At 43.1% G+C, this 14,859-nt stretch overlaps 2 protein-coding genes across 3 annotated transcripts; both read right to left on the bottom strand.

Annotated features, from left to right (window-relative positions):
• Window positions 1-170: 170 nt before the first annotated feature.
• On the bottom strand, window positions 171-2,946 carry RB195_015790 (uncharacterized protein; the record flags this gene model as incomplete). The annotated part of the gene is made up of 3 exons (XM_064206670.1): window positions 171-225; window positions 286-443; window positions 2,806-2,946. 3 exons carry the CDS (start codon window positions 2,944-2,946, stop codon window positions 171-173), a joined length of 354 nt encoding a protein of 117 aa, XP_064062551.1.
• Window positions 2,947-6,862: 3,916 nt separating this feature from the next.
• RB195_015789 (uncharacterized protein) lies at window positions 6,863-13,973 on the bottom strand (the record flags this gene model as incomplete). 2 transcript variants are annotated; one of them, XM_064206669.1, is made up of 12 exons in its annotated part: window positions 6,895-6,924; window positions 7,103-7,189; window positions 7,273-7,445; window positions 8,591-8,695; window positions 10,453-10,539; window positions 10,631-10,708; window positions 11,592-11,636; window positions 11,839-11,922; window positions 12,214-12,252; window positions 12,395-12,451; window positions 12,658-12,747; window positions 13,898-13,973. In XM_064206669.1, 12 exons carry the CDS (start codon window positions 13,971-13,973, stop codon window positions 6,895-6,897), a joined length of 951 nt encoding a protein of 316 aa, XP_064062550.1. The 2 variants fall into 2 exon arrangements, with proteins under 2 accessions (XP_013294038.2, XP_064062550.1); XM_013438584.3 differs by lacking the exons at window positions 7,273-7,445; window positions 8,591-8,695 and having other exon boundaries at window positions 6,863-6,924.
• Window positions 13,974-14,859: the final 886 nt, after the last annotated feature.

The raw sequence follows: 14,859 nt of genomic DNA, 5'->3' as shown, positions 1-14,859 counted from the left end.
GAGACGGAGGGAAGAGGAAGTGTATGCCAAAAAGGGAAAGAACGTGTATTGCCCCCTGCTCACTCATTTTAATACATTTTGAAATGACTATAGTCGAGAGTTTTTCTAAGAGGAGCAGTAGATCTCAGCCAAAAACCCACATACTATCTCATCTAACCACGTTTCGGGATTCAGCCACGCCTTCTGCTAATTTCGAGTCTGTAAGCGCCGTTTGGGGACCAGTACCTAAAGTAACTTGCGAATCTGCTTGCTCTAGTAGCAGGAGATCCACAAGCAGGAGCACACCGCATTCTTGAACCGCGGATAACTGACACAAGAATAGGTCGAAGTAGATATCCCATGTCGCTTTCGGTTGAACGAGTTCTAGCACTTCGTGCATACACCGAACGATCCAAGGTCAACGGGGCTGTCAGCAGGAGTGCGTCCAGATTGTCTTCATTGTTCTAAAAATTGATTTTTCTCATTACTTTCAAAAAAAGTGTACTAATACCATAATTATTAAAAAAAAACTCTAGTGCTTGCTATTATTGTGTTCGTCGACATGTCACAGGATGGAATTCTTTCTACGCTCCCATTAACTGTATATCGACAGTAGCGAGGATATCGGCAAATGGGCAACCTCCAAATCTGACAGTTCATGCTCCGATTTTTGGAATGTTTCTGATGAGCAAATGGACATCTCGTTCGAACTTACGTTAAAACCCAAGACAATGGTGAAGGGCGATCAGAAGAACAGCTTTCGAAACGACTTTTCTGGAAGTGTGAACAGCCAAACCCATACGTGCGCAAGTGGTCGTCGAAAGCGCCACTTAAAGCGGCCTTGGGTTCCAGCGTGAAGGTACAGCATTTGTAGTCTTAGTTTGAGTGCGAGTGAGCGATTGGTATCAGTGGAAGTGACCGCAACGCGAAAAAAGGCCATGACTCTCGCACGCAAATGTCCACTTATATTTTGAGCCTTCCATCACAAATCTGTGTCGGTTTAAAAATAAACATTAGCAGGTTAATCTGCGTATGTCGCAGAGAAATGAAAGAACAAGGCTACTATCAATGCCTTTACACACTTGTGTATTGAGGTCGTCATCTTTGCTCCGAGTGAAACTTAGTTCTTTTGGAGCAGTTCTGGTTCCTCCACATAGGAAAAGCAGCTATACTACTAGGCGTTCGAGTTAAGGAACACTTGGACGGCAAAAGGAAATCACATGACTCGACTGCATTATGTGGTCATAGGATGCGGCGTGTTAACGGAGAAAATTTTGGAGTTAAGATAAAGATATTGACGTGCGAATCTATTATTGCGGCGTGCAAGGCTCTGGAGGCGTTCCATATCCTCACCGAGGGAGAGCGGGCAAACATGAATCGCAAAGAGGAATGATTCTACACTGGGCCGGAACTAGGACCTTATTTAAGGTTGATAATTGATAGCGCTAGTCATCCCTCAGGAATCTAGGAGTAGCAGGATAGTCATCTGATCCTAAGGTAAAATGTTTTCTTCTACTTGTGACTACGAGACTCAACAGTAAACTTAGGACTCTCTTTGTTGCTCGGATTGGGCATTTGATCAGATAAATCACGTTTCACTCTTTCAGAGCCTAAAAGAGTGAAATTGAACGAGGAGAAGGATGATATCGTCAAAACATTAGCCACGAATAAAGATTAATAACAACCTCGTGTCCGGTCAAACTAAAGAGAGCAAATACTGAAGCATCACTATGCCGAGGTTTATTGAAAGTCGAAGATAGAGACTCTGTGAGCTGTAAGATTGTCCAACATGCAGCCCCTTAACACTATCCAGACATGAGTGCTTAAGGATACTGCACCATGCGCATATCTCAATCGCTTTGGGTGACAATCTACTAGGTTATCAAGAAAGTTCTTGCGGTTTTTGTGTGTTATATGTATGTAAGTCTGTATTATGTACATCTATGTTTTAAATGACGTATATTCAAATAAAATTTTGTTACAATGCTTTGACTTTATATACCATTTAAAAGCGTGTTTTTCGCTCTATCTAGTATTTATATTCGTTTTGCTCCCAGATTACTTTGTTCTTTTTTTCAGAACTTCAAGTATACTATGACAAGGGGCAAATTCGCACGATTTCTTCGTTTCAGTTTAAGCTAGGCAGAAAAGCTGACGAGACAGCTTCCAATATCAATAATGCGTTTACCCCAAGAATAACTAACGAACACGGTACTATGTTGGTTCAAAAAATTCCACAGCGGTGGCCAAAGCCTTGAACCCACGTACAACTGTTCGAGAGCTTGCTGAAGAATTAGATGTAACATATACGACGTTTTCCAACCGCTTGCAGATTGGGAAGTCGAAAAAACTTGATGAATGGGTGATTTGAATGAATGTTTTGAGGTGTCGTCTGAAGTCCTCCTGCGGAACAAAAACGACTCATTTCCCAAGCAAATTGTGATTTTGCGATTTTGCAAATTTTGCGATGAAATGTGAATCCTCTACGACAATCGACGACGTTCGGCCCAGTGGTTGGATCGCTACGAAGCTCCACAACCCATTTCAAAGCCAAATTTGCACCAAAAAAGGTTATGGTGACGGTATAGTGGTCTGCAGCAGAGAATCTCTCATCCACCAGAGCTTCCTGAATCCGGAGGAAGCGATTACAACAGAGAAGTACAGCTAAGAAATCGACGAAATCCACCAAAACCAGCAGCGTATGTACCCAGCATTAGTAAACAGAAAGGGATCAATCCTGCTCCATGACAGCGCTCGACGTCTTACAATCGGCCTTGCAGAAGTTGAACGAATTGAGCTACGGATCTCTCCCTCTACCCAACATACTCGCCGGGCCTCTCGCCTACCGACTAGCACTCTTTCAAGCATCTCGACAACTTTCTTCGCGAGAAATCCTTCAGGAACCGAGAAGGCATTGAAACGACCATTAACAACTCTGCCGCGTCTAGAACTCCAGAATTCTGTCATACTGGAACAAATGCACTTGTTTCTTGTTGGCAAAAGTGTATTGCTTCTAATGGTTTTAATTTCAGTTATGAGTTTTGTCAAAGGTGAGATATGCTTCTTTTGAACTGAAGCTTAAAAATCGCAGGACTTTCCTGACAACCTAATGTAGGAAGGCGGTGGTTCATCAGCCCTGCAAGACGATGAAATTGGTCAGTTTGTTATCCTTTTAGAGTTCTTTGCGTAGTGTACTTAGAATGATATCGAGGCTTGCGAAGAGGAGAGCAGGTGTTCAGTGGGTCATGCGTAACAGCGAATACCTCGGACCATTTTGAAGCCTCTGATAAAGACGAAGTTGTCGAAACGTCACGCCAATAATAGAGTTCACGAAAACCTTGTTGTCATAACAAGAAAACATTAATATCACAAAACCGACGACGTTAAGATCTCCACACCAGTGCACAGCGGTAATGTTGTGGTTTAGGAGTATGAATGTGATCACCAACAATTCAACCTGATATGAAAAGCATGTGGAACAGTTTGCGTAATCACTCTTCTCAACAATGCAGATAATTACGACGACGGTGTGATTACGGCAATAAAACGCATCACTGCCCACTGTGCACAAACCAAATCATATAATCCAAGCAAGTAGCCGATATTCTATTCCAAATATTTTAGACGTCAGTAGGCCTAGACGTAAAAGTTGACGACATTCATTCATCATTGCACTCTACGTTTCAGACAACTTGTCGATTCCCTCCAATCAGATTGACCAGAACTAGGACTCAAGTGACCAAACATCTTTCTGACCTCGTCTTCAGTCTTGTTATTCTCCTCATTCAAGATGTGTTAGAAGTGGTTGTTCATAAGCTAGAAGATTGCTAGTCAACCATAGCTCTCTAGTGCAACATTGATCACGTATGCCACGATCGGTCGTAGTGGAAATGAATTTCTGAATTTTGCTGTGAGCATGAGATCAATGTGATTCTTGTGCTTTTGCAGTTGGACAATGTGGATTTGGGCTAACTCCGGCAGAAGCTATTGCTACTCCTAAACGACAAACAGAAACACTTTTTTTGGGGGGCGAGGCTGTGCTTCGGGACTGGCCCGCACTCCTCACCCCAGACCATTTCCTAGCAAGAATGTGTTAGGAATAAGGGTGTCCTCACAGCCCCACCCCCCACTCGTTACCTGCTTAAAATGCGTACCTAATAAACCTAACACGCGTGTTGTGTGTGGCTGAATGTCTTAAAAAAGGGTGTTAGGAATAAGGTGTCCTCCCTCATTCCTAACCGTTTCAAGTGCAGCCGCTTGCACAGCTGCACCGTGCTTGCATGTCGTTTTAAACCTACTACACATATCTTTGTTCATTAAGCGTTTTTCTTCAGTTACTGACTGGTGTAAGTCAGAAACATGCAGAGGTGTAATGATCTTAAAAGATAATTGCTGGGACCCACGAATCTGGGGTGGTACGGGTTTCAGGTGGATTATGCTTACACGCGGTCATTGTGTGGAAGAGAGTGATTCCACCCGTTTCTCCCTGTATCAATGAAAACGGACGACCCCGGAATGATGTTTCTTATGACGGCTTATGTTGCAATGCGCAACGTTTGCACTCCGCCCAACCCCGCCCCGCCTGTGATTTCCGAAAACGTATTCGGACGGATCGCAGGCGGGCACAACGGTGGCACACTGCAATTGAGGACTTCGTAAGAAACAGCGTTCCCGAATTGTGCGTTTCGACTGATCCAGGGAGAAATGGACGGAATCACCTCCCCCTCTCCATAATCTACCACCCCATATACGAATACACCTGAAGTCCGTATCACCTCAGATTCGTGGGGTGATTCCTTTAAAAGATGAGATCTCTGATACGAATCTGTACTCAATCATCGTTTTGAAGCGAATCAGCAGCAATGCATCATTTTTATTGCTAATTCATGACATTCAAGAAAAATGAAGATGTTTTCAGAATATCGATGTCCTTCTCCGTCTGAATGTCCTAAACAATCCAGTGAATAGGCTCAAACGGACTTCTTTAGATACTTCTAAAGGAATAGATATCCTTCAAAAAGAAATGATGGAACAGCATTATGTGACTTCAAGCGTGGGTGAAACAAAACTTGTTCTAGAATTCTGGCTCAATGTTTGAGCTTTTGTGAAAGAATGTGCATGAGAAACATGAGAGCCAGTGGAAAAGGAGTTGCTGCCCTCCTGGAAGGGCCATAACTGGAAGTTAGAGGGTCCACGTTCGTTTATAGTAAAAAAACCAAAATGAGTTTAGTTTTGGTCTTCACCATTCCTCTCATTTTTCCCTTGTTAGAATGAGTGGAATTTCAAACTGGTGACGACCACCAAGAATTGCAGGTTATCTCATGCGCCCTCACGCCAAAGATTCCTAGTGAAAAATTCCGGAGTATTCTCCTAGGAAAGCTTGTAAGATCTCGGAATCTAAGAATCTGAGATCAAAGAAAATGAGGATCCGCCGTGATGTCCACATGCAAATATCAAAACGGTAAAAACGTGAACAGCTTAGCTACTTTTCGAACATGCTTCAAACCAAATTTCCATCATTTTAGGAGATCAAAAAGTCACAAAGCAAGCAAGTAGAATAGAATCTCCGCAGCTTAGCCTACGTCAATAATTAATGCTGTGCTAGGTATTATAAATAAATTAGCTTACGATCCCGCTGGCAAAAACGTTATCCTCGGATTCGAAGGATTCATCCACTGACTCCAAAATGAGCGATCATCGTCTAAAAAACGTCCGTTAGCAGTCCTATCTTAATTTTGGCCCCTTTTTCTATGAGATTAATCTTTTACAAGAATTCTAAAGCGATGGTTCAATCGCAAATGTGGAAAAATACGGAAATTTATTCAGCCAAACCCATTATTTATTCCTCATCGTTACTATCAATTTCGTGTTCGATCATTTCAATATCCAGACGTTGCTTTTAAGAAGAAGAAACAGAGTAGGAGAACAGTTTCAAGAACCTTCACACTTTCTCATTTCCATCTTCTTTCAATTTCGTTGTGATTATTTCTCTATAAAACAACGTAAACACTCCGTGAGTTTGCATACATTCAGAGCATATGGCATTTATAAGTGTTTTCAGAGTAAACCTCATCTAACACTAGCATCAGAAAATAAATCGAATTCAACGGTATAGAATTTCAGTAAATGAAAAGAAGTAACATTGATTTCCTTGTTTTTCCATCGTCAAATGAAGTTATTTGAAACATTCTAATATCTAGTTTTAAAGAGGAAAGATTTGGTCAACAAGACCAAGCTTGCAACGCGAGGTTTAGTCACCAATTGATGGTCCTGTTTGCTAAGAATACTTGCCGAGATTTTATTGGGAAATAATAAGTGAAATGATCAAAAGGGCCTGAACTCAGCGATCTTACATCAAATTATTGTTCAATAGTTGTTCGAATATCGGTGGGGATTTCCAAGAATTTTATTTTCATTTCACTCCAATGAATTATGAATATTTGATACTGAACACTAAACGGTAAGCTTACTTAAGTCACCATCTAGCGGTTGTCGTCGGAAGTAACCACGGGGTAGCTTTCTCATCATTAAAGAATGTTTCCTAAGCATGACCGAAACCCTCTTCTTCACCCAGATTTTTTGGACGCCAAAATTTTCCTTTTCCCCATTAAGAGAATTCATAACAGATAAAATTTGTCAAAAATACGCCCTACTTGCCAAATATTTCCTTGGAATTTCTTCCCATCATCTTTCATTTCACCCATATGTTACAAACGTAGGAAGGCCACATACTTTGATCGTCATCATCTTCTTCTACGTCCATGAAAGAGAATCTGCGACGATTCTTCACACGACCTAGATCCATTCTCCCTGGAAAATTCACATAGTGCACAACTTGGGGCGAGAATTCGTACTTTCCTACGGCTGGATAAGTAATTGAAAATTAAAGCTGAATAATAAACTCAATTTTTCTCTTCACTTCAGGACTGAACGGCACTTCGATATCTAAAAAAATTAGTTGCAAATAAATATGCTTGTCGATACAATTCTAGAAATTTTCTTCACTTAGAAAATCCGGCAAGTAATGGGATTTGTAGCAGGTGCTTTATTGGCAAGATGTAGTCTCAAGTCTTATGTTTTTCTTCTAGTTATTCTAGATTTCAAGTATATGGAAGTTGGATACCATTTTCATCGGCGTCTTCCCATCTGTACTTTCTATTCCGTCCCAATAACCTAGGACGATATCTCTTTCGATACCTCCGCGGTCGCTCTGAAAAATCACACAACAATACGTGAGAGTTTCCTTTCAACCGACGTCTTTGTAACAGAGACCTTCTTTCAGTGCAAGCTTACATATTCCTGTAACAAGTTTAACAACCCACAACGGTTAACCGCCTCATAGTGGCGTGGAGGTGACTCTGGGCGTCGAACTACGATGCACAGCGGAGGTTCGTCCACCGGCAGGGTCTCCCAGGCTGAGAAGGAGTTCGACACATCCGACATTCCGACTTCACGGAATCGCAAGCCTAGCTAAGAGTAAACCACTGCTAAGATTCGCTACCTTTGCAAGATGTTGCAAGGTTGCTCCCTGATCCATATAGGTTGGGCGACGGCCTGTGGTGAAAGCTAAGCTCGCCGTGGCAGGGCTGCTTAGTTTGAGGAAAAGTCGTTTTGCCACTCCAGCATATTCACTGCCTAAGTTCCCTGCACACTGGGCCCTGCCGTCTCAGACTTCGGACGGTATGGCGACCGATGAGAGGCGATCAAATCTCAGGTTGCTCAGGACGTCATTGACTCTGGACCAAGGCGACACACGCACGACTCGCCATGGAGACTGTCTCAGACTGTGTATTTACAACGCGAGAACAGTTTCCACAGACGCTGACCTGCTTCTCGGAGCTGAAGAGCGTATCAAATTTTACGGGATTGCTCTGCAGGAGACCAAGTGCAGAAGGAGATGAAGGACGTACGGCAGATGAATGACGGTACACTCGTCATTCGTGGAGAGAAGGTTCCGTCACGAAATGTAGGAGGTGTTGGTTTTGTTGTGCACCCATCTGTCGTCCATCTTATTGATACTCACGAGATCTTATCGCTTCATCTGACCATTCTTCGCCTCCGGCCTCTGCGCGAAAAAAGCATCAGCATCATCAACTGATATCCACCAAAATCAGCAGCTGAAGAATCCGAATTTGTTGCGTTTTATGAGGAGCTGGAGGAAATGGTTTGCAACGAAAAATTCGTGGTCAGTGATTCCAAAGCAAAACTAGGAAAAGGTACAGATGAGGAAGAAGAAGGCGAGAAGCCGAAGATTTGGGATAGAGGACTGGAATGAAAACGAAAATCGTTTTTCTGGGCTGCTGTCCGTCGCTCGCCTCTTTCATGGAAACTCTCTTTTCGTGAAAAAGATCATCGTCGGTGGACATGGGGATCGCCCAATGGCGCGACTCGTGCGGAGATCAACCGCATACTTCTGATCACCGTCTCCTTCGTGCAAAAAATACGACTTAGCCACACGATAGAAAAGAACATCTGTTATAGGCAACGAAGGAGAAAAGAAGTCGTCCACGACTTGAGTATACGTACTTGAGGACTCCTTATCCCAAGGTCACTGGCACATCGAAGAGGACCCAAACGTGGACTACGAAATGCTGCTCAGAGGATTACGAACCTGTGCTGACCGTGCCTCGAAGCAGGGCACGACAAACTTGGATCGAATTTCGAAGACCACCAAGCGTTGCAGGAGGATCTTTTGAAATACATGCAGAAGAAGATTCTGGAAGCAGTAAGAAGAGCGAGTCTAAAGAAGTGCCGCAGGGATCTCCGCAAATATAATATTCCGCTAGCAGCCTTACTGAGCGAAGATGGGACTCGCCCGTCTTCTCGTCGTGAGATGGAAATCATTACGGAGAGGTTCTACTCGAACCTTTTCCGTTCATCAACTCCTGTGTCAAGCCCAATCATCCCCACTGGTGAAGCTCCACCACGGATTCTCCCTTCCGAAGTATGAGTCGCCGTCAAGAGCATGAAACCTGGCACAGCCCCCGGACCTGATTTTATATCAGCAGACTTTCTTCGGGCTGGTGGCGATCTGCTTCATGTAATCTTAGCAACGCACATGACATCCCACCTTCAGAAAGAAAGGATCCCAGACCAGTGGAAGACATCGCGAGTTCTTGTCCATAAGAAAGGTGACCGAAAGGACCTTCGGAACTACCGTTCGATATGCTTGCTGAGCGCTTTATACAAAGTGTTCACGCGACGCTGGATGAAGCCCAGCCTCAAGAACAAGCTGGATTCCGTCAGGGTTCAGCTGCTTGGACCACATCCACACTGCGTCAAGGGTCATAGAGGAATACCGCCTGCCCCTTGTTCTAACCTTCGTCGACTATGAGAAAGCCTTCGACAGCGTAGAAACGAATGCAATACTGTCAGCGCTGGTCTATGAATGTGTGGACGCTTCGCATGTGAGGCCATAAGCCAATTGCTGCGATCGATGCACGACTAGAATACGGCTTTTCCACCGACCCTCTCACCATACCCATTGGAAAGGGGGTACGACAAGGCGATACTATATCGGCGAAGCTGTTCACGGCTGCAATGCAATGGAAAATGAAGTCACTTTCCTGGGAAGAAAGGGGCATACGTATTGATGGAAGATTTCTCTCAAACCTTCGTTTCGCGGACGACATCGTTCTCTTTTCGAGCAGTACCAATAAAGCAGAAACGATGCTCAACGAAGTGAACGAAACCGGAAAGAGAATAGGACTACGAATAAACAGAAAGAAGACACAGTTCATGAAGAACGCCTACTGCGAGGACGGAGGAGTACAACTTGAAGGCTCCCAAGTCGTGGAAACTTCGCCATACGTATACCTCGGACGTTCTATGAACATGGAAAACGACTTGAAGGAACTGAATAGAAGAATGAGAGCAGCATGGGCAGCATTCGCAGCCGTCAGGGAAGACCAACTGACGGACCAAGATCTTCCTGCCCATCTATTCGACTCGACAGTTCTTCCAGCGCTCTATTACGCAGCGGAGATCTGGGCAGACACCGCTGTAATGTCTAGGAACCTACTTACTACCCACAGAGCCCTTGAGAGATGTCTTCTGAAGTTTAACCGGCGCACACAACACTTAGCCGGTCTACGCAGCTCTGACTTAAGAGGAATGTCCTGTCTTCGCGACCCAGCGGATTATGTATCGAAAGCAAAACATAGATGGGCCGTTCACAGCATGAGCAGAATCGACGATAGATAGACTGAATCAAAGGCTAGAGTGGGCCCCAAGAGATGCTAAACGCCCTCGAGGGAGACCGCCAACGAGATGGGGTGACGTGTTCGTTAAACGGATAGACCAGCTGAGAGCTCAGCTTGATACCGCTCAAGGACCTCGTCAACGCCACTCACGAAACTTGAGAACATCATGGATGACGGTGGCGAGAGAACGAAACGAGTGGAAAAGATGCTGGGGCACGCACGTTCAGTGAAGATGGGCCATCTAGGTATCTAAGTAATAAAGTAAGCATACCCGTTTCATCCTCTTCTTCCCATCTAAACTTTCTATTCCGTCCCAAGAATCTAGGACGATATCTCTTTCGATACCTCCACCTTCGCTCTAAAAAATCATACAACATTACATAAGAGTTTCCTTTCAACCGATGTATTTGTCTTCACATATAAATTTTAATTGTGGAAAACTCACATACCTCGGCCTTCATCGTCTTCCTCTCCGTTCATGGTGGAGAATTTGCGAGGATTCGCCAAACGATATCGTTCCATTAGTCCTTGAGAATTCACGCAGTTTACAACCAGACACGAGAATTCGTGCTTGGTGCTTGGTTTTAGTTAACTACTCAATTGAGTCAGGTCCAGGGGCAAGTAGGAAAGTTGGGACAAGATTGGTAACGAGGAACCTCCATACGTAGCTGTGGCCCAATGTAGCCTACAGTATTCTGCTGCTGTGGGCAAATTTTATAGAATCCCTTGTGCAATAACTCGCAAGTGATTTGCTGGTTGGTGACGCTGATGACCAGTAGCTATTCTACGTTAAGAGAATTCTTCGCTTTTTATGTCCAAATTTGCATCATTCATAGGCTGTGGAAAGACTAGGCTGTGGAAAGAACGGCATGGAGACGAGGAAGCGCAATTAAAGGCAATTAAAGGCACTCTACGAATCTGAGGTGGTACGGATTTCAGGTGGAGTATTCTTGTACGGGATAGTAGATTATGGTGACGAGGGTGATTCCGTCCGTTTCTTCCTAATTGCCCTAAAAAACCACTCAAAAGATGCGGCGCCGCACAAGGCTGGCGCGCTGCAGTCGAACACCCTGTAGAAAAGGATAGTGCGCCAGAATGCCGAAGCCGTATTTTCCGGGCCGTTTTTTTTACGACAATTAGGAAGAAATGGACGGAATCACCCTCCTCTCCATAATCTACTATCCCCTATAAGAATACTCCACCTGAAATCCGTACCACCTCAGATTCGTGAGGATGCCTTTAAAAGAAGATAAAGTGAAGAGAATGATATAGGTCTCGCATCAGAAATGGAGCTGACAGTCACCCGAAGCTTACCTGAGAACATCCAGTTGATTAAATCTCAAGAACATCTCGAATTTGGTAAAATAGTTATACTTGAACTTACTTATTAAAACTTAACAATAAACTCACTTCGATTTCTTTTCATCGGTCGTGGATAGTCTGGAATTTGCATATCTGAAAAAAAATACACCTTTCAACTGCTCTTTCTCTGACAGAAAAAATTTTCGTATGCGAATAAATGTGCTTGTCGCTACAATTCTACATATCTTTAGTTGGGGAAAATCCTTCAAAAATGGGATTTGTAACAGCTGCAGGACTCAAATCTTATGTTTTTCTTCTAGTTTATGTAGATTTCAAGTATATGGACGTTGCATACCCGTTTCATCCTCGCCTTCCCATCTGTACTTTCTATTCCGTCCCAATCTATTACGACGTCTCTGGCGACGCGACCTGAGTCGACCTAAAAAAATCGTGCTGTACACAACACTGTAGGAGAGCCACCCTTCATTGATTAATCAAATTTTTTTTTTAATTTTCTAATTTTTTTATGTAAGGAGAGCGATTAGACAGATATACTATTAGTGATCATTGGTCACATGTAAAGTATGCGGTTGCAAAGCCGTAGTGGATTAAGAAAAAAATCCTCCACATAGACAAGGGGGAGTCTGCGATTTCTCCCCGCTCTGGCATGAAATTGCTTTTTTTCGAGCAGGGTTTTTTTTTTAAGTGAACACGGACGTCATTTTCTCACCTATTCTTGCCGGAGATAACGAACCGATCCTGTTCCACTCTGCAAGTAAAGCAATTAAAGAAGTTCTAGAGACCATTAAGATAGTGCATGCGTTTCAGGAAATCTAAAATATCGAAAAGGAAAGAAGAAAGATAGATAGATGAATAGAATTTATTTATAAAATAAGAGACTGGAGACTCACTTAACGTTTGTCTCCCCATTGACCTAGGGGTAAAAAGACTTCCCAGTCCTCGTTCAGCTTAAGAAAGGCTACTTAGTTCATAGTCAATATCATAGAAAAATATATACTGTGAACTGGCAATATTTTTTCGATTTAAATCGATACCGTTATTTTCCCACCCTTCTCAGCGAAAGAAACAGGTTATCTATATATAAGTGACTAGAATGTTCTTCGCGGATTTAGACGTCAAAAACAAACTTGAAGGAGGTGGAAAATCTACGTACTCATTTCACCATAGTCGCGTTCCTCATCGTACAGTCCATTTATACGTGATAGAATTTTTAGATTGCGAGGTCGATAGGAGGCATCGAAATCTGAAAAAAAAATTACCAGGATGCATAATGGAAATGGAGTTTTAGAAGCATTTTCCGTGGTATCATTAAAATCAATCATGACATCGCTGTTGTTTTAAAGGGATACTAAAAATAATAAATATACCTTTTAATTTACTATCCAAATTAAGTGCATTCCACATAAGCAGCACTCTTGCTCCAAAAACTCAAAACTCAAAGAAAATACTCAAATTGAAGATGCTAGAGATCAAAAGTCGAAAAACCCCCACAGGTTGCAAATGACCGTCTATATTTCGTGAAATTCTGACTGCAGTATACACCAGTACGGTTGTGGCCACGTATGCGAGTACCATTGGTACCTGCTCGCGGTGACCCTGTGTCCACTAGATGCAGTCAGGTATTTGAGTACCCAATACTAGGCAGGTATGAGCAGCACAGCTTGCACGGGCAGAAGCTGTTCAGATATTGCAAATATCTGCTGCATTCCAACTCACACTCCAAAGTCCAAGCCAAATAGATCAAATACCTAGAATCCTGGAATCCTCTGGTACCAACTCTCCACTTCGATATGCTGAACTGCCGAACATCGTCGACTGGAGGGCAACTCGGTCACTCCGTGTGAATATGAAGTTCACGCGAGACACGATGCTTCGCACACCATGAAAAAGTGAAAATCGACGAAGATGAAGGAAACCGCCCCGGTGTTGGTACCACCTGAATCGCCTACATTGTCGACTTGAAGGTAATAGGGTTACTCGGCGTTAGGGGTAGGGCCGTTAGGGATTCACTCGAGACTCCGTATCGACACCGAGTACCCGTCCGCCGATTAAGTGAGTAAGTCCCCAGTTCTGTTAACTTCACCTAGTAGATTCTTCTCACTCCGCAATGCTCCAGCAAACCTAAACATAGACTGGAAAAGAGGTTTTTTTAGATTCCCCTCCTTTAGAGTAGACATAAAGGGAGTCTATCTTGCTTTCTCGGTTTTCGAGTTGTTTCCAAAACAAAAAATTATTTGAAGAAGAAGACATTCTGTTGCTGCTGCAAAATTCACTTAATGCTTCTTTTCAGTGGAAGTTGCTGGTAAAGTGATCGATTTTTATTTTTGAGAATCCTTACGGAAATGGATAGTTTTCAGGTCCACTACTAACCTGGTCAGTATTAATTCACCTACCTTCGTCTTGCCAACTGATTCGTCTTGCATGCGTTAAAACAACGCAGATAGTTGTTATAGCAAGAAATTTGATCATTGCAGGAGTACTGTTGGAAGCGGAAGAGTTAGCTTCCTATGAAAGAATTGGATGACAGCTTCTTTTATTTATACGGCTATGAAGAACAGCAAATGTGTACTTAAACGAACATTTAGAGGTATAAAATCGTGCTCGAATGGTGCCAATAAGATTCATTTTATTTGTGAATTCGCAAAAGATCCAAAATTTCGCCACAAAATGCTCGCAAACATAAATTCTATCGAAAAATAAGAAAACATGTCATGAACAAGTAACTTTTGTTCAAGCAAATACACTCTAAACACTAGTGATTCTCGATTATATGCAAAGAGAAGTTATGTTTTCCGCTGTAAACGCCTAGACTTCTTTTGGATACGTCACTCTCATCGTGAATTAACCACCACTTTCTGAGGATGCTAGGAACCTACGAAGTACACCTACAATAGTAGCTGTATTTACAAGGACAGAGGAAGTCAGCAGCCCGTACCTCGGTTGACAGACGTTCGCTCCGTCGAGAATGCTCGATGGAGAAAGATTCAATTTCAACTAGTTCAGAAAAGGCTATGGAGCCAAAAAAAGTCACATGCATCCCGTTGGAAACTAGCGAATAAGGTGAAGTTAAGACGAGATTCAGTTCAACTGGAATGATCCAGCAGAATTTTGACGAGTGCACATCTTATGAGAGACTATGTCAATATGAGAGCAGAACTGGGTTGTCAACGATTTATGTCATTCTCCTAACGTTAGTACCTTCTGAGAAATGTGAGGTAGTTGGTGCGTTGTGAACACAAATTTTAAGAAATTCGGCACTAAAGTTACCATTCTCACGACTTATCGGAGAAGCCTATGAGGCGGGAGAGCTGATTATCTTCACGTTGACGCAAGTCGTCAACTCTCAGGAACTCGG

The sequence above is a fragment of the Necator americanus genome, chromosome V (assembly GCF_031761385.1).
Source record: "Necator americanus strain Aroian chromosome V, whole genome shotgun sequence".
Lineage (NCBI taxonomy): Eukaryota > Metazoa > Nematoda > Chromadorea > Rhabditida > Ancylostomatidae > Necator > Necator americanus.
The sequence above is the reverse complement of the archived record's forward strand: the minus strand, read 5'-3'. Positions and strand labels throughout refer to the sequence as shown.